The following is a 24,206-nucleotide window of genomic DNA, read 5'->3' as shown; positions in this document are numbered from 1 at the left end:
TTGGACCTGGGAGGGTCGGTCGGAGAGGAAAGAAGTCAGCCACACCAGAGCCTGACCAGTGATACCCAGGTTATCACGAAGACGGTTGAGCAGGATGGCTGACAGTGTCAAAGGCAGAGAGAGATTGAGCAAGATAAGAACGCAAGGGGTGTTAGAGTCGGTAAGCAGGTCTTCACGGATGTTCAGGAGAGCAGTTTCCGTGCTTCTTGCAGCTCTGAAGCCAGACTGATGGTCATGAAGACAACCAACAGATTCAGTGTGGAGATTGAGCTGGGAGATGGCCAGTTTCTCCAGGAGCTTGCCCAGGAAGGGAGTGATGGAGATTGGGCGATAGTTAGCTGGGCAGGAGGGGTTGGCAGAGGGTTTCTTAAGAAGAGGGTGCACAAGGGAGTGCTTCAGGGGGGAAGGGAAGACTCCAGTGGCGAAGGACTGATTGCAGAAATCTGCCAGGGCAGGTGCCAGGGAGTCGATGTGATCCTTGATAGTTTTGGAGGAACCGGGGCAAACCTGTTTCGACGAGACTTTCATAGATCGGACTTGTCTAGAAATCTCGTCTGGAGAGAAAAGGGGAAAGGCAAAGAAGGAGGGAGGAGGGGTGGCTGCAGGAGGGCCAGAGGACGAGCAGGTAATAGCGGGAGGGGGGTGGGAGAGGGAGAGTGAGGACAGGATGTCCTGAGTTTTTGAAATGAAGTGAGAAGCCAGTGCCGTGTAGAGGGCCTGGGAAGGGACAGGAGAGGTAGGGACTGCGGCAGGTTGGGCCATTTCCTTGCAGATTTTAAAGAGTTCAGCCGAGTTGTTAGATGCAGCAGAGACGCGGGCTTGGATATGAACTCTCTTCTTGGTTAGGACGGAGAGCCGGTATTGTCTTTGCAGCAGGCGGCATGCCATTTTGTCAGAGGATGAACCTGAAGTGCGCCATTTTCTCTCAGCAATCCTACACTTGCGTTTAAGGGTGATGAGGTCTGAGTCATACCAGGAGGTACACTTGGCTTTGGGCTTCAGGCGGATTCTCATGACAGGAGCAAGGATATCGAGAGTATCAGATATCGAAGAGTGGAGCGTGGAGAGGGCTGTGTCAGGGTGAGAGTCAGCCAGGGGGGGTGGAGGGGGTGAGAAGGTGGCGGCGAAAGCCTCAACTGACACACGCTTCATGGGTCGTTTGACCGAGAAGGTGGGTGGCAGTGACAGAGGTGGCTTGGCCTGCGGGGTAGGGAGGGTGAGGTGGGTGAGGTGGGTGGATAGGAGAAAGTGATCACTCCAGGAGAGAGGAGTGGAGGGAGGGACAGAGAGGGGAAGGTCTGGCGAGATGAGAACATCGAGAGTGTGCCCTGCAGTATGAGTTGGGCCAGAGGGGAGAATTGTGAGTGAGAAAGAGTCGCAGAGGTCGCGAAAGAGGTCAGAGGGGGGACGGGAGGCATCCAGGTGGATGTTGAAGTCTCCAAGAAGGAGGAGTTGAGTGGTTAAGGCCAGGAGTGAGGAGGAGAGGTACGCCCACTCAGAGAGGAAGGAAGAAACCTGACCAGCGATAGATAGTTGCCACAGTGAGGGAGTGGTTAGGCAAAAGAGAGAGCCTGCAGACGAGGCATTAAAAAGAGGAGTAGGCCTGCGTAGGGATGACAGAGGCAGGAATCCACTCAGGGAAGATAAGGGCTACGCCACCCCCAGAGCGATTGGGCCTGGGCGCAGAGAGGATCTTGTAGCCATCAGGTAGGAGTGCGTCAAAGCTGGTGACAGAGCTGGCCGTAAACCATGTCTCAGTGAGACCGAGGACATCGAGGTCAAGTTCTTCAAGAAGGCGGCAGATATCAAAGGAGTGTTTGACAGCAGAGCGGGAGTTAAGAGTGGCAATGTGGAGAAGGTTGCCCACCTTGAAGGACTTCCCGGGAGGGGTAAAGATCAGAGGTACGCCCTGTGGAAGTGTAGAGAGCGCCCGAGAGGGGGCAGAGAGGGAGGGGGAAGGCAATGTAGCCAAGGAAAGGGAGGAGGGGACAGCAGGAGAAGAAAGGAAGTTTATGAGGTGCGGAAAGCATCTGTCAAAGAGATGAAGGTTGGCCTGAGGGCCTTGGACCAAGACAGTCCCATTAGAGTAGACATTAATGATGACCTTAGAGGATAGGAAGCCAGCCAGGAGGGCATCCCTACGGGTACCACCATTAATGGGAGAAAAGGAGAAAGGAGAGAGAACAGAGACCATATGAGGGGTCCATAGATCTGCTGAAGGAACGACAAAGAGGATGTCGGTAAGAGTTTCCTTGGAGGAGGCACTGATGTAGGTGTCGGTGATAGGGAGGCCTGGGTTGACCAGGATGTCCTTTTTAAACTTTTTTCTACCAGACTTAGTGAGGAGAGCAGGGTAGTCAATAGAGAAGCAGTTTGAAAAGATACGGGAGACAGCGAGCACCATAGAGTAGGTTGGAGGGGAAAACTAGGGGGTAGACAGACAAGACAGCGAGAGGCAAGTGCGCAGGAGAGTGGGACAAGACGATGGCACTAAGGAGGTGAGCGTACGAAAGGCACAGGACATTCACGACAGGAAAGAAGACATACCTAAATTTGAGAGTCCTAGAGAGGGAGAAAAGGCCTAGTTTTCAACAATGCTGTTTCAGTGGTGGTAGCAATACAAATAAATGTTAGCGACACCTAAATTTGAGAGTCCTAGAGAGGGAGAAAAAGGCCTAGTTTTCAACAGTGTGGTACCAGGTCAGGCGGATTTGTGCATGAAGAACAGCAGGGGTTTACAGCTAGTGGGCGGAAGGAGGGGGTGAGCAGGATGTTGAAGGGAGTGGGCTAGTGCCTGGCGTCCCCTGCGGACACCTGCAGACACAATAGGAGCCGCAGCAGTGGGAGCTGCCCTTTACCTAAGGGACCCTTAGCCGAGGGGGCTGCCGGGCCGGGGGGCTACCCAGGAGGGTCAGATTAAAACCGGAAGGCACCCAATAGGATGGGGGGGAAGGTGAGGGAGGGAGGACCAGCAAGTGGCTGCAGGGGGAGGGGGAGGAGGGAGAACAAGCGCTCGGAGCGCGGGCCGAAAAAAACAATTTAAAACAAAATCACACAGAAAACACTCACTGGAGGCCCACAGGGGCCGTGCAGGGATTTCACCTGCAGACTGGGCAGGGCTGACGGCGGCTGCTCACACCCGCTCTGCTCGTAAAAGAACCAAAGTGAGCCGTTTGCTTAATTTCCCCGACTGTTTTTAAGAAGCAGTTTCTTTCATGGCAGTGGACTCCACCTTCCTGAAATGGCAGAACTTATCTCACTAAAATGGCTGCCGCTATATAGAGTGATGGGGCAGCTGTGTAATTTGGGCTCACTGGTGGCGTGACCACATTTGGTCTTGTAGCTGGTGGAGCGTTCAGGGGATGGACTGGAGGCAGAGTTGGGTGCAAGCCTCGCCAATGCTTGTTTCTAATCTAACCTTTCCTTCTCGTTCATTTTCTGCAGGGATTCCCTCTGGCCAGATGTGTCTGAACAAAACGATGTGCGACACCCAGCACAACAAAACCGTGGCCTCTGTGGACAACAAAGTGAAGTACACCTGCTGCGACACAGACTTGTGCGAGCCCGGCTCCGCGACCTCCGCCCGGCTCTCCTTGCTGGCCGGCCTGTCTGCTGTGGCTGTGCTGTGCTTCACCATCTAAACCGGCTGCCTGGGTGGGGATCTAAACCGGCTGCCTGGGTGGGAAGGGGGTGGGGATGGGGCGTTAGGGGGCATCTTTTGACTGGGCGCAGGAATAGTGTGAATGTTCGTCTCTTACCAGCTGGGGTAGAAGTTGGGGGGGTAGGGGGGTTGGACTGGCCCCAGGCCTTTAGGTCTGTGAAAGGCGCAGGCTTGTCTGGGAATGGTCCCAGGCCAGTCCACCGAGTATAGGCCTAGTAGCGAAATGTTGGGTAAGTGCTCCATGAGCCTCCATGCAATGGCCTCATTCCCCAGCTGGAATGTTCCAGAGGGGGAAGTCTCTGCCCATGAAGGGGCCACTATTGGGCCACTATTGGAGGGACCCATATTGGAGTGTGCTGAGTGTGCCTCAAGCAGACCTCACATGGTGTGTGCTCGTTCACTGCAGGTTCTGCTTGTTGGGCTTCTTACTGGTTCCACCTTAACAGATTGGGGGGGCCTTATGGCCCTGACAAATGACTTGTAAATATATATATATTTTTAAAACAAATTCATGTTGTGTTATGTGTTGTTAAATTACAATGCAGTTTTTCCCCCCTGAACTGCTGCCAGGCCCTCGGCCACTCTGTGATTGGGTGCTGAGGGCATCGTAGGACTGGCGCCATGAGGACTGCCCAGTGGCCTGGCTGTGCTGGGAGAGGAAAGTCGCGCATCTGTGAGGGTGGGGGCCGAGGGGGGGGGGCTGACTGCTTACATGGGTGTTCATATATCTGTACCATGACCAGTCGTTCTTGCTTTTTATCGAAATAAAATGTTTCACTTGAGGCTGTCATTGTTCCTTAATTTAGCTCGTGGGGGGAAGGGGGTCTGCGCCTCCAGTGGCGGTTGGTGCGAGGCTTGTGGGGATGGCTTCATGTCGTCCTTTGCTGAGAACATGTTGGGTACATTGGATGGAGGCGGTGGGGGGTGCACTGGATGGAGGTGGTGGGGTGCACTGGATGGAGGTGGTGGGGGTGCAATGGATGGAGGTGGTGGGGTGCACTGGACGGAGGTGGTGGGGGTGCAATGGATGGAGGTGGTGGGGTGCACTGGATGGAGGTGGTGGGGGTGCACTGGACGGAGGTGGTGGGGGTGCACTGGATGGAGGTGGTGGGGGTGCACTGGATGGAGGTGGTGGGGTGCAATGGACGGAGGTGGTGGGGGTGCACTGGACGGAGGTGGTGGGGGTGCACTGGACGGAAGTGGTGGTGTGCACTGGATGGTGGTGGGGTGCACTGGATGGAGGTGGTGGGGGTGCACTTGATGGAGGTGGTGGGGGTGTACTGGATGGAGGTGGTGGGGGTGCACTGGAAGGAGGTGGTGGGGGTGGACTGGATGGAGGTGGTTGGGTATACTGGATGGAGGTGGTGGGGGTGCACTGGATGGAGGTGGTGGGGTGCACTGGATGGAGATGGTGGGGGTGCAATGGATGGAGGTGGTGGGGGTGCACTGGACGGAGGCGGTGGGGGTGCACTGGACAGAAGTGGTGGGGTGCACTGGATGGAGGTGGTGGGGGTGCACTTGATGGAGGTGGTGGGGTGCACTGGATGGAGGTGGTGGGGGTGCACTGGACGGAGGTGGTGGGGGTGGGCTGGATGGAGGTGGTGGGGGTGCGCTGGATGGAGGTGGTGAGGGTGCGCTGGATGGAGGTGGTGGGGGTGCGCTGGATGGAGGTGGTGGGGGTGCGCTGGATGGAGGTCGTGAGGGTGCACTGGATGGAGGTGGTGGGGGGTGCACTGGATGGAGGTGGTGGGGGGTGCACTGGATGGAGGTGGTGGGGTGCACTGGATGGAGGTGGGGGGTGCACTGGATGGAGGTGGGGGGGGTGCACAGGATGGAGGTGGTGGGGGTGCACTGGATGGAGGTGGTGGGGTGCACTGGATGGAGGTGGTGGGGGTGCACTGGACGGAGGTGGTGGGGGTGCACTGGGTGGAGGTGGTGGGGGTGCACTGGACAGAAGTGGTGGGATGCACTGGATGGAGGTGGTGAGGTGCACTGGATGGAGGTGGTGGGGGTGCACTTGATGGAGGTGGTGGGGGTGTACTGGATGGAGGTGGTGGGGGTGCAATGAACGGAGGTGGTGGGGTGGACTGGATGGAGGTGGTGGGGGTGGACTGGATGGGTGTGGTTGGGTACACTGGATGGAGGTGGTGGGGGTGCACTGGATGCAGGTGGTGGGGGTGCAATGGATGGAGGCCGTGGGGGTGCACTGGACGGAGGTGGTGGGGGTGCAATGGACGGAAGTGGTGGGGGTGCACTGGACGGAGGTGGTGGGGGTGGACTGGACGGAGGTGGTGAGGGTGCACTGGATGGAGGTGGTGGGGGGTGCACTGGATTGAGGTGGTGGGGTGCACTGGATGGAGGTGGTGGGGGTGTACTGGATGGAGGTGGTGGGGGTGCAATGGATGGAGGCGGTGGGGGTGCACTGGACGGAGGTGATGGGGGTGCACTGGACAGAAGTGGTGGGGGTGCACTTGATGGAGGTGGTGGGGGTGTACTGGATGGAGGCGGTGGGAGTGCACTGGACGGAGGTGGTGGGGGTGGACTGGATGGAGGTGGTGGGGGTGCGCTGGATGGAGATGGTGAGGGTGCGCTGGATGGAGGTGGTGGGGGTGCGCTGGATGGAGGTGGTGGGGGTGCACCGGATGGAGGTGGTGGGGGTGCACCGGATGGAGGTGGTGGGGGTGCACTTGATGGAGGTGGTGGGGGTGTACTAGATGGAGGTGGTGGGGGTGCACTGGACAGAGGTGGTGGGGGTGGACTGGACGGAGGTGGTGGGGGTGTACTGGACGGAGGCGGTGGGAGTGCACTGGACGGAGGTGGTGGGGGTGGACTGGACGGAGGTGGTGGGGGTGCGCTGGACGGAGGTGGTGAGGGTGCGCTGGATGGAGGTGGTGAGGGTGCACTTGATGGAGGTGGTGGGGGTGCACTTGATGGAGGTGGTGGGGGTGTACTAGATGGAGGTGGTGGGGGTGCACTGGATGGAGGTGGTTGGGTACACTGGATGGAGGTGGTGGGGGTGCACTGGATGGAGGTGGTGGGGTGCACTGGATGGAGGTGGTTGGGGTGCAATGGATGGATGTGGTGGGGGTGCACTGGACGGAGGCGGTGGGGGTGCACTTGATGGAGGTGGTGGGGGTGCACTTGATGGAGGTGGTGGGGGTGTACAGGATGGAGGTGGTGGGGGTGCACTGGATGGAGGTGGTAGGAGTGCACTGGACGGAGGTGGTGGGGGTGGACTGGATGGAGGTGGTGGGGGTGCGCTGGATGGAGTTGGTGAGGGTGCGCTGGATGGAGGTGGTGGGGGTGCACTTGATGGAGGTGGTGGGGGTGTACTAGATGGAGGTGGTGGGGGTGCACTGGATGGAGGTGGTTGGGTACACTGGATGGAGGTGGTGGGGGTGCACTGGATGGAGGTGGTGGGGGTGCAATGGATGGATGTGGTGGGGGTGCACTGGACGGAGGCGGTGGGGGTGCACTGGACAGAAGTGGTGGGGTGCACTGGATGGAGGCGGTGGGAGTGCACTGGACGGAGGTGGTGGGGGTGCACTTGACGGAGGTGGTGGGGGTGCACTTGATGGAGGTGGTGGGGGTGCACTTGATGGAGGTGGTGGGGGTGTACTAGATGGAGGTGGTGGGGGTGCACTGGATGGAGGTGGTTGGGTACACTGGATGGAGGTGGTGGGGGTGCACTGGATGGAGGTGGTGGGGTGCACTGGATGGAGGTGGTGGGGTGCACTGGATGGAGGTGGTGGGGGTGCACTGGACAGAGGTGGTGGGGGTGCACTGGACGGAGGTGGTGGGGGTGCACTGAATGGAGGTGGTGGGGTGTACTGGATGGAGGTGGTGGGGGTGTACAGGACGGAGGTGGTGGGGGTGCACTGGACGGAGGTGGGGGGGTGCACTGGATGGAGGTGGTGGGGGTGAACTGGATGGAGGTGGTGGGGTGCACTCGATGGAGGTGGTGGGGGTGTACTGGATGGAGGTGGTGGGGGGTGCGCTGGATGGAGGTAGTGGGGGTGCACTGGATGGAGGTGATGGGGGTACACTGGATGGAGGTGGTGGTGGTGCACTGGATGGAGGTGGTGGGAGTGTACTGGATGGAGGTGGTGGGGGTGCACTGGATGGAGGTGGTGGGGGTGCACTGGATGGAGGTGGGGGTGCACTGGATGGAGGTTGTGGGGGTGCACTTGATGGAGGTGGTGGGGGTGTAGTTTATTGGGTGTCTTGGAAGAAGTGAAGCTCGCAATGGAAGACTGCGTGTGGTGGGAGCAGTTGAGCACTCTGCTGGTGATGGCTGCCTCCTCTGCAAAGAAGTAGGGGCATGACCACTTCTTGAAGGAACAAGTCTCTTCTGTTTATTCGTTTACATACTTTTTTAAGGAGTTAAAATCTCAAACTGAAATGGCAAAAGTTTCTTTAAAAAACTGTGACCATCAGAACTTCAAAAACGCTCGGATTTGGCGAGTCTTGCTTTTAGCCAAAGGGTCTGCTTCTAGAAGCGACCTAGAAAGGTTCTAGAGCCTATTGAAGTGATCTGGAAAGGTTCTAGAGCCTAGTGAAGTGATCTGGGAGGGTTCTAGGGCCTATTGAAGTTATCTGTAAAGGTTCTAGAGACTAGTGAAGTGATCTGGAAGGGTTCTAGAGCCTATTGAGGTTATATGGAAAGGTTCTAGAGACTATTGAAGTGAGCTGGACAGGTTCTAGAGCCCTTTGAAGTGATATGGAAAGGTTCTCGAGCCTATTGAGTGATCTGGTAAGGTTGTAGAGCCTATTGAGTGATCTGGAAAGGTTCTAGAGCCTATTGAAGTAAGTCTGTTGGTGACTGTTGCATGGTCTCTTGACCACTGGTTAGGATGTCGGTGCTCCTCTTGCGCTTGGACCTGTGTGGGGGGCATTAGAGCCACAATTCCCTGGGGGCGTGGGGGGGGGGGGGGTGCTTGCTATGTCTGTGCACCACCAGGCTCAGGCTGGCCTATAGGGCAACAGGGCAATGCTCGAACAAAAAAAGCAAAATGCCAGTGTGGGCCAGTTTGAGCTACTTCACCATGCGGGTAGTAGTTCTGACCATTGTTGCTGAATAAGTATTCTTTAAATTGGACAATTTGCATCACACTTTAAAACCTCCCCCTTGGTTACCACTGAAACAGTGTCACAAAGGGAATGAATTGCCGTTTTCAATTCTGGGCCACTTTTTCACTGGTGCCTTAGACGGTATGCCCCAGCCCGACCCTGCAGAGTCCTACACCCCTACTCCCACCCGGAAGTACTCCAGTGGTTGGAGCAGCACACCTGAGGGGTTTGGTGCACCCTACACTAGGCTGTGAACCCCAAATCTGTGGTCCTAATGAAAGGTGTCATGTGAGCACTTATGAATGTGCCAGAAGCCAAGTTACCCAGAAACTCTGCCCATGACATGCTACTTGCTAAACCATCGCCGCGGGTGGGGGGGCGGGAGGGTTCTAGACTGCACATGGTGGCAGTTCTCACTGGGAGACTTAATGCTGCTTAAGGCCTCCTCAGGGTGCTCTGACACCAATTGCCCAGTGACCAACACAGATGCAGAGAGTTTCAGGGCCTGGCGCAGAGTACTGACAAATAGCCTTTGAATGTAAAATAAGCTTTATGTTAAAAATGCATCCAAATGTGGATCGTTAGTTATGAAATATTACCACAGGCATGTCGCCCGCCCCCGCTATGGCCTTCAGGGACGCAATGCAAAATATTTACCTTGTGGTTCATGTGCTTCTGAGATGCTTAAGATCATTTAAAGATGGCTACCGTAGCTGTTAGGTCCAGTCCATGGCCAGGATGCAAGTGGTGATGTGCAACTATACTATGCATTTCCTGGCTTCCCCTGGTCTAAAATACAAAGTCTTGTTAAACACAAGCTCAGTGCTGCTTGGTAATGAATACTGCCAAGACCTTGGCAAAGTGTGTATCCAGTGTGCACACCATTCTCACTAAAGGTGAAAAATCCCTCATGGCCTTAACTGTTTCTTGGACTCACCTATACATTATGTGGGTAGCACAGGCCATGCTGTGTCCCTGTGCTTTGTAGCCATGGGTTCAGCAAGTGCCTAGGCAGGGGAGTATCCAGCATTGCAAGAGTGGGGGCAAGCTAGGAAAAAGTCCTGCTACTCCCTCCACCCCCAAACTGCAGTGCTCACAAGTCCATACGGTTTAATTTGCCCCCCCCCAACTGCCCACCTCTGCCAATCTACGTTTTTAGTAACATTAGTGGCAGATGGCATTTTAACACATCAAAAATAATAAAACTGCACGATCGTTACGGATGCAGGAAACTCATCTATTAGAGCTCTGTCCAGGCGCACTGGGGCAACATACATGAAAACCTCCTAATTTGTATATAGATTGCACAAACAGAAATGACTTCACAGAAAAGGACATTGCAAGCAGCATCATCAGTCTTTGATACTTGGAGGCGCCCTGGAGCGACTTTAGAATAAGTTGCCATAAATAAGCCAAGTGGCAAATAACTTTGTTGCAAAATACCTAAATTGCACTATTATATATGGTGCAACTCTATAGTCATTAGGATTTCTTTGTAATTGCATGATCATATGCTATGAAGTGAATCACTTACAGTGCAATTAAATGATTTGCCCAGGATCACACACTTTGGTTGACCGGTGAAATCGGGATGTGGACAATTTAAGCAACTGCGTACATCTTCCCAGGTTTAGTTGATATAGATATTTAGGTTTTGCTTTGCATTTCATGTGCTTAAATAATACTGTATTTATAGCAATGCCTTGGAAGCAAACCACAATACATGATAAACTAGCCTTAGTAAACTAACTATACACTATATACATTGTCATAGAAATATGTTGAGCAATAAGAGTAAGGGTTTAGTTTTATTCTCCCCATCCTGCATGCAAAGTCACAATAGCATCATGCTCATTAATGTGAACCAAACCAATCTCTTTTGGGTTTTGAAGGCATAGTCATGATTTCATAAAGCATGCAACATCATGCACCCTTCTAACTTCTGATCACTCCCTCCATTCACATATTTCCATAGGGGACAAATGTCCCTGCTAATAATCCCCCCTCCCATCAGTGCCTAATGGCTCACATTGTAATGCTCGGGCGCAGAGTGTGAGAGCCCCTCTGCTGCCCGGAGCTCATTGGGACATTGACCTGGCAGTGGGACACCTGTGTGGGGTGCATTCAAAGGCTCCAAACTGAAGGTCCCTTTCACATGAAAGGCAGGATTTTTCAACACTGACCCCAACAAACGTCTTGAAGTGTACTTGCAGTTTAAATGTGAAAACTGTACCATTGCTAACAGGAAAAATGTGAGGGGGGAAAAGACATGGTGGTGTTGATAAAGTAATGTATATTATGTTTTGCATACAAAATAACAGTGACATTTAAAAAGACACTTTGTTTTCCATGGGGAAAGTTCTGCAGGCCAGAGGCAAAACCTTTTGCTGAATGTTCGACACATGTCACAAGGAACCTCAACACTGGAAGGCTGGCATCCTAGGTGTTACAACTGCAATAAAATGTGACTTTCTCTAGAAGGTGTGGAAAACAGTGTTCTTTACACTGGCTGTCTCTTCAGGACAATTTTGCCTGGATGATGCATGACCACAATGTAGGCAGTAGGTGTGAAGAGGGGAGCTCTGAAGACAATTCAATTAAGGGAGCCTGAAACGTCAACTTCAAAAAGGTAACCCACTTCAAAGAGACTGATAAGAAAAACTCTGGTCACAGATTGGCCCAGCGAGACAGAAAGCTGGAAGAAGCGGAGCTCCCATTTGCTGACATACAGATTTACAATTAATTTAAAAGCACTATTATAACTTCAGCCTTTCTCCCAGCAACCATAAGGTGGAATTCCTTTTAGGTAATTTCCATGAAATTTTGGAGATGTAAAATTCATGCACCTACAAGTTAGGGAACTGTAATGGCCAATTAAACTAAGTTCCTGGCTGATATGAAAATGTCTGAATGTAAGAGTTGGTGAACTGGTGAACTGTAAAATTGGGAATATGGGTAGGAATTTACATGTTCATAACTGTTATACTTTCTGTGAAAAAGGTGGAAAATTGCCAACGGCCGTGCAAAATGGTGTGGACCCAGCTGTCGTCTATTTAATTCCCCATGATTAGCTGAATCAGAAAAGATGTATATTATGGCAGTTATTAGTAAAACTATAAAGTTTTGCCACATAGCTTTTGCCAAACATTTAGCATGAGAGCAAATGGGGCTTGTAAATTAAGCTGCCATATGTCTGCTCCAAACTCTCAAACCAATCCGTAGAGAGGGGCTGGAGTGGGGAGTAGAGAGAAGGGTAACTGTACAATCCTATTTGTGTGACCTCTTGAAGGGCCATCTCTGCTACATAAGGGGGACTGCACTAGGAGGAAGGGACAGAGCTGCTAAAATTTGCCATCAAAAGACACTGCTGCAACTTATAATCTGACAGCTGCAAGGGAACACCAGAGGAGATTGCAGAGTGCATCTTGGTGGAGCTGTCTATTACAAGGAAGGTGGTGAGCGGGAGGCCATCCTTGAGAGTGTAGTGACTTGAACTTTAAACAGAGGCTTTCTATGTAGGTAGAACTGAGCCCTGGGAAAATGGGGGGTGGGGGATCTGCTTCCCTTAAGTCCTTTCTCTTCATAGTGGGCGGGGGGCAAAAGTGTGCAGATCCTTAACTTACTTAACAAAGATGAATTTCATTCCCCATTTGGTGGAACACTACAGGGTGATTTTTGTTAATATTTGAATTTACCAAGGTTCACTTCCCATTGTGCGCTGAAACTATAGCCTATAATTTAATTGGGCAATGCTTTTTATTCGGTTGACCCCAACTTCTTTAAGGAAGAGGGGGGTCTTGTTCTTAAATCAGTCCAATCTTTTCCTCCAACTTCCCCTATCACAGGCCTTTCAGTGGAGGGGGGGTCTGAAATCCCAAATTCCCCATATCATTCCAATTTTCTGCCTGACCTCCGCAACACAGACTATAGTAGTAGGGTCTGAAAAACAAACCGCTAAATCACCATGTGCTTATTTTAAAACAAAAGTGTGGGTGAAATCATGATTGCCATATGTATTTGTACCAATTTTGAAATCCTACTGCTAACCTTTTAAGCCTGCAGGAAATTCAAAATTGCACAGCACTAAATTTACAAGTGTTCTGGTTATTGATCATGAAATTTGTAGGAAGTAAAGAATTGTGATTTGTGTTTTAAACTCACTTTGGGATTTACTTATTTTGAGAGAAGCTTATTGTGTTGTGCCACGGATAAAGTGGGGTTTGACATTTTTTCATGCACATTTCTAGTACTTTTAATTTAAATAAATACAGTTTGGGTTGGACCTGTGTTGACCTGGGGTTGCTGGGCACGTCAAACCAGATATTGAAATCCCCCAATAGTGTGAGTGCTGGGTGGCTGAGTCGCATAGAGTGTTGTTGAAGTGTCTGTCGTATCCGGGGGGCCTGTATATGAGTAGGAAACTGTGGGAGAGAGTGGGCGGGGGAGAGAGTTTGACCAGTAGGGATTTGCAGTTAGCTGTGTTTCAGTGAACGTGATGGATGTGTGGTTTGTGGAGGATGGCTACTCTGCCTCCTCTAGAGGGTCTGTTGTGGACGAATTGTCAGGTGGGAATGCTTTGTTTGCGATCAGTTTGAACCCAAGTTTCAGTGAGGAATGAGATCAGGGTTTTCAGAGGTTAGGAGGTCATAGATGCAGTGTCTGTTTTTGGCCACAGAGCGGGCATTGATAAGAAGGCAGGTGATTATGTGGGAAGGGGTGGTGCTTCCCCTGGGTGTCCGGGGCTGACAGGACTTGGGTGGTCAGTGTGGCAGGTGGGAAGGTATTCATCACTGGGAAGGGCGTTGTGATTGGTTGGACTGGGTCAGTCTGACTGGAGGGTTTGTGTTGGTCAGAGGGTGGGATTCTGTTGGAGCTGAGTGTGTGGGTGGTGGATTGAGAGCAGGAAGAGGGAGCAGGTGATCATAGGCCTTCTAAAGAGGACTGGCGTTGGGTGGGAGTTTGGGTTGGAAGTGAATGGCTTGGAGGTTGGGGTGAGGTGGCAAGAGGGGCGGGGGCATACGGAGGTGGTGGGCTAGGTGCTGATTGGGTTTGGTGTCCATAGAGTGGGTGAGGTGGTGGTGTTGTTGTGGGTGGTTGGAGAAGGCGGGGGGGAAGAGTCAGGTTGAAAGAGGAGGCGAGAAAGAGGGGTGGGAAAGGGTAGTAGGTAGACCAATGTACAGCTGGAGAGGCGTGTAGTGCTGATGGCGAGGGGTGGTCCCTGACTTTTTGTATTCTGTTTGGGTGTGAGAGGTGTGTGCAAGAGGGTGGGGGGGCAGAAAAGGGGGTTGAGGCGATGGTTCGGGAAAGGGCAAGATGTGCCATACTGAGGGAAGGGAAAGAAGTGGCAGGGGGTGGTCTTGTGATGGTGGTCGTGGGGGCTGGAGGGGTTAAGTGGTCGAGGGGCCATGTTTGTCGAGGCAGGTGTGGACTGGGCAGGGGAAATGGATGCTCGGCCGGTCATGTTGGTGGAGGTGGGGGGTAGGGGTGGTGAGTGGGAGTGGGCATTGGCAGTCACAGTGCTGCCAGGATTCCTTGGGCGGGGGATTGTTGAGGGTGTGGGACAGGTTGGAGGTGAACAAGCAAGAGGGTATGAAGTTGGAGGGCAGAGGAGGTGCATTGGATTTGTTTTAATTACGGGGTACTTTCCTCATATGGGAGTTTGATGATGTGTGATGCGAGGAGGTCCATGGAGTACTGGCTATGGAGGAGAGGGATGGGAGTGGGGGATGGATGTGGATGGTGAGTTACTGAAAGGTGGCGCAAGGAATGTGCTGTGGTGGGCGGTTGTGTTTTTGGAGCACCAAAGGGCTCCTCTGGTCTGAGAGTTGGAAGCTGTGCGTTGTGTGGCTGTCATTGGGTGTAAGTCTACTGGTCTGGTAGGAGGGAAGGGGTGGGGGAAGGAGAGGGTGTGGGCGGAAGTGCTTGAGTGGGGGGCAGGTTTGGGGTGATTCTTGGCATGTTAGAAGGCTCCTCTGGTCTGAGTTGGAAGCTCTGAAGTGTGTGGAGGTGGGTGGGTGTAGGTCTTCCGGTAGGGTAGGCGGGATAGGGGGGATGGAGGGGGTTTGGTTGGAGATGGTTTCGTGGTGGGCAGGTTTGGTGTTATTCTTGGCACGCCAGAGCTCCTCAGAGTTAGAGAGTGTGTTGAGGGGAGGTGGCGGGGGCTCAGTCTAGGAGTGGGGTTGTGGTGGAGGGGTTGGCGATGAGACAGTATTGCAGCATGTCTGCAGGCTTCCCGAATGAGGGTGTGAGGGTAAAGGAGGCAGATCTGCTGGGGAGTCTATTGGACTGCCATAGAGCTCCTCTTGATTGTGAGATGGAAGGTGTGTGGGAATGTGACTCTGGGTGAGTGTGGGTCTGATGGCCGAGACTTGTGTGGGTGGGGGGTTGGAGGTCAAGGTTGTCAGTGTGCCCAGGTCGAGTGTATGTTGGCAGTCACAGTGGTGGTTGGTTCCTGATACACAGTGGTAATGGGAAGAATCCTAGGTTTGGAACACAACTGTAATTGAAAACAAACAAGAGTTGAAGCACAGCAACCTAGGGTGGGGACACAATGGTAATGGGACAGATACCTAGATTTCAAGCACACCAGTATTTGAAGGAACCCCTAGAAATGTGGAATCTCATAGAGCGTAGGCAACAGTGATAATGGGACAGAAGCCTAGGTTTGGGATGCACAAGTATATGGACACCACCTAGATTTGGAACACACAGGTATCGTAAACCTAGATTTGGAAAGCACAGGTATTGTAAAACCCCTAGATTTGGGACGCACACGTTTTGAAATACACCTAGATTTGGACTGCACCAGTATTAGAACAATACCTAGGTTTTTAACACACAGGTATTTGACACCACCTACATTTGGAACACAAGTATTAGGACAGTAGCTAGATTTGGATCGCACAAGTGTTGGATGCTACATTTAAAAGACGTCCCCCCTTGCCTCTCTCCAGCTTGCTCCCTCGTCCTCCCCAATCCTCTTTCCCACCTGCTCATTTGAATGCGGTGTCTCTGCCCACTTGACCCCCACTCTGCACTCAACTCCAGTTGCACCGCCCGGTACTACTTACCTTTCCTCAGCCTTCTTCACCACGGCCATACTTCTTTGCTCCGGCACTATTCTTCCAGCCTTGCCTCCTGTCTACCTTCTAGTGACTTCTCTTGCCTGCTGTGATGAATCTGATGAGTCATCACTCCTTTCCTGGCGGTGACCTCTCCCCATCTGGCCAGGGGACAGCAGCCGCTACCTGATCATGGCTATATGAGGGAGGACCTTGGTAAGGAGGTCAAAGTGTGACAAGGCAGAAAAAAACACCAATTGCAGTTTTTGTAAGACCACCCAGGGCTGTAAGTGGGCCGGGGCCTGCCGGGGCTGGGCCCCAGCAGGCTCCGAAATTTCGTTTTGAGGCGGGCCCCTGCCGGGGCCCACTAATCTCCCCTAGTAGCCCCGGCCACTACACGAAAAGGCATTTTTTTCTACAGCCTGAAGCTCTCGCTCGTGTGCGAGAGCTTCAGGCTTCAGAAAAAAATGCCTTTGAGCCATAATGGTGGCGCCGCACCTGCGCGGCATCCCTTTAATCAAGTGATGCCCGTGGGCCGGCGCCACCACTATGGAGAAAACGTGAGGCCGCTGGAAGCAGAGGCCTTGCTTTCTAAATACTGAAGCTCCCGCGGATTCGCAGAGTTTCAGTCTTTAGGAAAAAGGCCTCTGCTTCCAGTGGCCTCACCCTTTCAGCCTTAATGCTGACGCTGGCCCTCCCTAGCTGGCGAGGGGCAGCGCCACCATTAAGGCTGAATAGGCGAGAAACCGTCCCCTGCCAGGCAAGCCTATACAAAATAAATGCTGAGATCAGCAACCTCTCCCCCATAGGGGAGAGGGTGCTAATCTCTACAAAAGGCTGCCTGGCACAGCCTCGTTGCCCGTAGAAATCAGGAGGGGCATCAATCACATCACTGAGGGTTAAGATATATACCCCACAGTGTGGTATAGAAGGGGTCTGGTATAAGAACTGGTGTTCCAGGTAGATAATACACATACAAGCATAAGAATGAATTCTGTATGGTATCTTTGTTAAACATTTTTTTATATGATTGTTAAGTGTAATGTTTTTTGAAAAATTAAAATATGTATATTTTTGATAAATCACATGGTTAATTGCTCCTTTTTTTAATAGGGGGTGAACATGACATTATGCGTTTGAATCTGTAAATACTTACTCTTAGCAAAGAGGATAGGAAGCTGGTTTGTGGGAATTTGTAGTTTTGGTGCCTGGCAGGGGTGCCAGTAGCCCATTGAGCTGGGGCTCGTCGAGGGGGCGTGGCCTAACGGGCCATCAAGACCCCTGTTGTTAGGCCACGCCCCCTCGATGAGCCCCGGCTCGATTTGTAGTGCCACTTAAGGCACTGAGACCCCCACAGTAGAAACTCTCAAACTTATTGTCCTGGCTTGTCCCGCGTTAACCGCGGCTGCGCTATTTGGGTGCAGCGCTACTGACTGACATGTTTTGGGTCAGGCTCCTGTGGGGCAATGCGGTGAAACTGATGCTGGCGTTGTATGCTTTTTTATGTGTTTTCTTGGGGAAAATAGCAACATTAAAAAAAGTGATTCACGGATGAATTTAATTAACAGTTTGCTTTAATGTGATGAAATGTTATGAAATGTTGTTCATGTTTTTTCTTTTTTGTACCAATGTTTTTTCTTTTACTTTCTTGTCTGGTCTTTTCTTGTGTATTATGTTTTTTTTATCTTGTGAAAAACTGGCTTTTAAAAAATGTACTTAATACCACAGTCAGCCAATAACTGGACTCATGAAATGGTATGCAAGAAAAAGCATATATGAAAGGCATGCATGAAGCTATACAAAACGTAAGATGCTTGAAATTAAATAAATGCTAATGGGCGTATTACGACTGCTTCTAGAGACTTATTATGCAAAGTAGCAAAATAGCCAACTTCTAGTTAACCAGTTCCTAGCGTCTGCAAACATCTGTGGCCAGTTGTAGTGCTGGACAATTGCATCACAAGTCTTATTAATGCCACAGTGGGCACCTATTCCACAGCCATGCAAATGTTTAAATACTTCTTGTGCCTTTTCAGCACTAGACACCACTTTTTTTTAAGTTACCGTGCCCTTCTTTTTATCAGTAACGTGGCACAAATCTCCACCTGTAGAGAGTAATAATGGTAACATGGATGAAGATGAGAAAGGTATTGTGTATGAGCAGGATATATTATTTATATGAAAAGCCATGTAGGCGGCTACTTCACCATTTACAATCACAGAATTGATTGTAAGAATAATCTTTCTTTTTGTGATGTTTGTTCATCTATTGGTTTCATTCAGTATACATTTGAAAAATAATTGATAATTACTAAAGTACACACACAAATCCACATATTCAAAAAATGATTGTGTATTTGCACATGCATATATTTCAATGCAAAGAAGGATGTTTTGTGACATGTCATGAATGGTTCAATGAAAGCTACTGAGTAATATGATTGTGAATTACATGTCAGAGTTGTATTGTGAAATATTTCACGATTCATGTGTGAAAGATGGCAAAGGTCACTGTTGCTGACGAGTTCTTCAGATGATTGGCCCGGTAATTGCTCCATGTTTTGAGCCTCGGATTCACTGGAATTCAAATAAATATGAAAGTACAGTTTAGAATAGAAATATGGAGAAAAGATGTTGCCTGATAATTCAAAGTTTGAGGCTCTTCTTTGACTTGTGAGCTCTCTGGCTTTGTGGCACCTGATGGATGTGTGTTATTTGACTTGTAATCAATGATTTCTTTTATTTTTTGGGGATCCATTATCTAAAAGAAAACATTGAAAATATGATGCTGGTGGAATATGGGAAACATGAGCACATACAGGCAATAATGCATCCACCATGTAGGGTACACAAGCTGACTTAAATACAGGATTGAAAGCAGGGAGCAGTCATGAACGCCTCCCACCCTGAACTCCACCCTATTCTCTGCCTACTGCGATGAATCCCATGGATCCCTCCCCAATTCCCTGCCTAAAGTCTCCCCCCAGGTGGCCAGGGAAAGGCAGACCCTCCCTGATCCTGACCGTGGGGGTGGTGCTCTGCGGGAGTCTCACTTGGGAGGAGAAAATGCTCAGGGAGGTGAGAGGAACCAATGGGGCGAGACACAGTATTTATCTTCCCCTAAGGAAGAGTTGTTACAAATGCCAAAATACACAATTGCTTATTGCCACAATAATCTAACGGTTCAACTTGTTGAACACATACATTTAGGTAAAATCAGCCAACGCTCCTGTGGTATGAAAGTGAATAAGACTCATTCTAAAGCCCCTAGAGCTCGATGCTTCCCTAACTCAAAAAGGGGTCATGGAAAGATGTCTGTAAATAATCACAAAAAGCCTAGAACCCCTTATTCCTCTTTTCAAACAAGAATGGTCACTGAATTGTATGAAAGTCCTTCAAAAATGTTGTAGAAACTAGAAGGCAAACCGGCAAAGCACAAAGAGTTAGAAAAACTAACTTTGTTGCCAGGGACTTCAAGTCCCATAATTCCCTCAGTAATGGGACAAGGAAGAGGGATGCAGAGGAACACTACTGTGGGAGTGATCTCCTAATTGGTGTAAATGGCCTACACCTAGGGACGTCATTTCACCAAAACGCCAGGGGTAGCGGAAGTAACATTACACGTCCCTTGACCCCTGATGACATCACAGGAAGTGATGCCATTTGACCCCACCCTGAAGTGATATCGCGGGAAGCGATGGAACACGACCTTTCACCCATTGACAAAACAGGACGTGACATCATATAGCATTGTACACTACGAAAAATATGGTTACGATATCACTATAATGTGATGCACATTTCATACAAGAATGGATCGCCATATGTATCGTTAAGATCAGTGTGTATAGGCCCATATTACCAAATTACTGTGAATGCGAGCAGACGTCCATGACCAAATGATAATGATGTGTTATTGTATAGCACTTACGCTTAAGCGCTTTTTATATAGAAAAAATATACACCCAATATCACCCAACCTGTGTTGGTACTCATTTAGCGACCTCCGAAGGATGAAAGGCTGAGTTGAGGTGTTTAAGAACAGACTAAATCAGTGACTCACCCCCTGAAGTGTGCCTGAAATAAACCTTTAATGAGTCTAGCAATTATTGAATAGAATTCCAGAAAGTCACATTATTTGGTACTCCTATTCATTCTTATTTAGGGTCAGTGCTGAAAGTGTTAGACTTGTGGCATACCTGTTCTTATTTTTCTTCTTCTTTTTAAGGGAACTGAACAAGAAAGCCAGCAACTCCAGAAGTAAAGAGCCACATGGTGCTGGCCACAGCCCAGGAGCATGCATTAAAACATAATTTTTTTTTTTAATCTTTTTTTTTCTTTTTTTTAGAGGTCGCAAGGGAGACCTCAGAGGTCGCACTTGCGACCTCTGGTGACCCCTAAATGACGTCGCTGCCTACACCTGAAGGGGACTAAGAGGTTAATAATCCCCTTCAGGTGCAGGCATTAGAGAGAGAAGCAAAGCAGTGGAAGAGGAAGAAGCAGTGTGGGCTGTGGCGAGAGAAGATGCCGGGACCACTGTAACGCCAGAAGCTGTGTAAGGCCCTGAGAGAGTCTTTGCCATTGACTCTCCCTGTTGCAGAGGTCGCTTGCCTAGTAACATTTCATTGGGCAGAGTTCGCGCAGTGGGAAGCAGCAGTAGCGAGGGAAGTGTTCCCTCTTTGGAGGTTCCAGATGGCTGGATTGCACCTGGCCCTCTCAGAAGCAGAGGAGGCTCCATTCCTCAGTGACGTGAATGGAGGAGGATCAGAGGAGGCTGTCCACCCATCCACAAGGAGCCACTAGTACCGAAGGCCTGCAAACATCCAGCGAAGCGTAATCGAGCGACTTACTCTGTGAGTTCACAGCTTGCAAGTGACTCTGGAGCACTCCAACACTTATGGCCGGCCACTTCACTCGCGAGTGAGTGAAAGCAGCAATAACAGTAACTTTGAATACCGAACTGTACGAAACCAACAAAAGTGGTGCCTGTTGAAACGAAGTGACTATATAAATAAGTGCATGAGTGTGTGGCAACCCCAAAAGCCCCATTTGAAAACTGTAAACAGTCCAAATGCTTACACAACACCCAAGCCAAGAGTGTATTGCCATTCAGCAATACCAATATAACAAACCGTTATCCAGGCCAGAGGGGAATACTGAGAGGCTTAATGATTTTGAGACTTAGTGCTTATGTGCTATGACACACAGATCTTCAGGTGATAGAAACCTACATTGCCAAAGCCAAGACAGAGGACAAGTCAGACTATCTGTTGATCATTATTTGGTTGTTGGTACAGAGGGGAAAGAAAGGTGGCAAACAGGCTGCCCTTCTAGAGAAGGTTATCCAGAGGGAGAGGAGCATGAGTCTAAAGAGCACTAATGTGTTTTTTTGTTTCCCCGCAACTCGTTTCAAGTTTAATGCTGAAGAAGCCCAGTGGGAGCAGCTTATGGGGTTCCTGCCTGCAAGAGCAAATGCGAGCCATGGACACTTTCTGAGTAAAAACAGCTCAGTAGGCCAAATGATATCTCTGTCCTATATATTGATGGCTTTCGAGTCTTTCAGATATATGCCAAGAACGACACCTTGGGTGATTAATAACTGGGGTAAAAATAATCTCAAATCTGGAGAGGATGATTGATGAAATGGTGTGGGTAATGTACTGGCTGTCGAGGTTCAGGTATCTGAAAACCCGATTAAACGTTTATTAATTATAAACATTTATGATCCCCCGGGTGCAATGCAAACAGATTCCATTTTCAAGTGCATAAACTCGATAATGGCGACTTGGTGCTGTGGGATCAAAGATGATATGATTCTGGTGGGTGGGGACATACATGCAAAATGCAATGACAGCAATTTATGTGCCATGCAGAAGCGTGGCTGGAAAAAGCACACTTGCTCATAAAGGCTCTAATCACCAATGCGGATATTGGCTGGAATATCAGAGACTGGGAGCTGATCATGCTAAATGGCCGCACAGCAGGAGATTGCTCTGGCAGCCACACCTTGAGTGATGGGAAGGCCAAGGCAACTCTAGACTACTGGGAAGGCCAAGGCAATGCTAGACTACTGGGAAGGCTGAGCAAACTCTAGACTATTGGCAAGGCCAAGGCAACTCTAGACTACTGGCAAGGCCACTCTAGACTACTTTTATGGCAGTAACGTCCTGATCAGCACGTTAAGTCTAGGCATATGCCCCAATGAGTAGAGCGATCATGGTATTTTGGTATACCATTATGGTATCTCGAGCTACAATTTGCTCCCTATGGCTTGGAACAATGCAAAATAGGGGATCTGGTAGTAAATAAGGCAGGCAGTCATGTAAACCGTTCTGTGGCAAATCTGAGAAAGATTACCGTTTCCATCTCTGACGATAAATATAATCAAATACCTAAACTGTGCGAAATGACGGTAAATGAAATGGAGAATTTGGTTTAAATGTTTGACAACCAATTTTGGGATCTGCTCAGGTCATCATATTGTCTCAAATCCCAAAGCACAGGGCAAAGTGTTCGATAAGAAGATAAGCGACGCCTAATGCAAAGAGAAATTAGGAACGCCAGAGAAATAAGAGTCGAGATGACAAACACTGCGAAAAGCATTACAAGAGTTAAAATTAATTATGGAAACTGGGTAAAGTGGTGGAAGCATTCATGTAATAATGCCCAGTGGCAGCAGATGTTTACAATCTTAAAAAAGTGGTAACGTGCGGTCCATGTGGAAAATCATGGCCGCAGCTTTGGAACAAAAATAATTGTCATCAGCCCTATCAATGAAGACTGCTGGAAGAACTACATTGTTGAAAACATGAATATAAAAGAAAAGAGGCTTCCCACTGAGAACAAAGGTAATGATGCTTGGGTACTGTGCATAGAACAAGAAAGAATACAGGTGGCTAATAATAAGATACAAAGATCTACCGTAGTCCTTAAAAATGACCCGGGCGTATGGTCCAATTTATTGGAAATTCTTTCCCGCAAGGTTTGCCAAAGTTAAACTATTCTGAACTCTGGGCAAAGAGCCTTGTTGATGCCTGTTTACAAGAAAGGTTCCCAAATATCATCAGGACATTATAGACTAGCCTCAATGCTGGATTGTGACGGGGAAAATATTTTCTTAATTTGTGTTAAAAAAACTACAGTCTTGGGTGGAGAAGAGCCACATTCTCTGTATATCTCAAACAAGCTTCAGATCTGGCTCGCCCACTGCCCATAACTTACGAACGATCGACAGGTTAATTGTTAAATCAAAGTCCCAAGGCAGCCCTGTCCTATATGTCACCTTTGTTGACTTTCGGGCTGCCTGTGACAAGGTTAATAGAAGAATACTAGGGTGCAAAGTTAAGAAGATGGACTGTCCAGTTGACTTACTGCAGATCATTGAACTACTGCATTTTGGCACCAAGATTCAAGTAAGGGTGAGCAGTGAGGGACATTTTACAGAATGGGTTATAACAGATAGTGGGGTCAAACAAGGATGTCTGTTGGCCCCACTATTATTTAATTTATAACTGGCGGACCTCCCTGCTAGACTCCATGCCGTAGCTAACTGTCCCCCCAGAATTGGAAACGAGCACATAGTAGGTCTATCGTACGCAGATGATCTTGGAGTCTTTGATCACACATATATGGATTTGTCAAGGACTATTAGTGAACTGTGCTTATATGCAGATGAAAACGATCATGTGATCAATTATGATAAAACAAAGACTATGCAGTTTGCTAATAGGCCAACAAAGAAGGCGGTATTGTCGACCGCACACAGTATTATTGAGTATGTGGATAGCTACACATACCTGGGCTTTGAGGTTGGAAAGTCTCTGGACTAACGCAGAGCAACACAGGTTCGATCCCCTGGTCTGCCCTCAGAAACCTCTGGATATTAAGCACGTTATAAATAACCAATTACAATTGCTATACTGAAATGGTACAGATTAAACAGGAAAGCGGCACAGCGTTGTTTAATAATTTTGCAAAACAAACTGCTGGCTATTGCCTTAAATGATTGCTGGTACTTTACAAACAAAGTATTTTTCCCGCAATCCTTTACAGTCTGGAAGCTTGGACACATGGGGCCTCATTACGACCCAGGCGGTAAGTTACCGCCTGGGTCGTACCCTTACCACCATGGTGTAAACTATGTTTACACCATGGTGGATGGCGGATTTACCGCCCCATTCCAAGGTGAGTGGGGCGGTAAATCCCCATTTCCTATTTTACCCTTCCCCATTCCCATTTTTGCCCCATAGGGCATAATGGGAGTGGGGAAGGCGCTAATTACGCCACCGTAAATTACGGTGGCGTAATTAGCACCATGGTCCCTTAGCGCCATGGATTTTAACGCCTGCAAAAAGCAGGCGTTAAACTCACCATGGCGCAAAGGGACCTAGGAATCAGGCATTAAGGGTTGGCGC

At 49.8% G+C, this 24,206-nt stretch overlaps 1 protein-coding gene across 1 annotated transcript in view; it reads left to right on the top strand.

Moving 5' to 3' along the window:
- LOC138520521 (E3 ubiquitin-protein ligase TRIM39-like) overlaps positions 1-20,197 on the top strand; it is a 284,585-nt gene extending 264,388 nt beyond the window's left edge. The window contains exons 12-13 of the mRNA XM_069632869.1: positions 3,445-3,679; positions 20,141-20,197. Coding sequence (XP_069488970.1) covers positions 3,445-3,679; positions 20,141-20,197 — 292 coding nt within the window. The remainder of the gene's footprint in view (positions 1-3,444; positions 3,680-20,140) is intronic.
- The last annotated feature ends 4,009 nt before the right edge of the window (positions 20,198-24,206 follow it).

Source organism: Ambystoma mexicanum, chromosome 13, assembly GCF_040938575.1.
Source record: "Ambystoma mexicanum isolate Mex_15411 chromosome 13, UKY_AmexF1_1, whole genome shotgun sequence".
Lineage (NCBI taxonomy): Eukaryota > Metazoa > Chordata > Amphibia > Caudata > Ambystomatidae > Ambystoma > Ambystoma mexicanum.
Note: the sequence above shows the minus strand (reverse complement) of the source record. Positions and strands in the feature narration are given on the sequence as shown.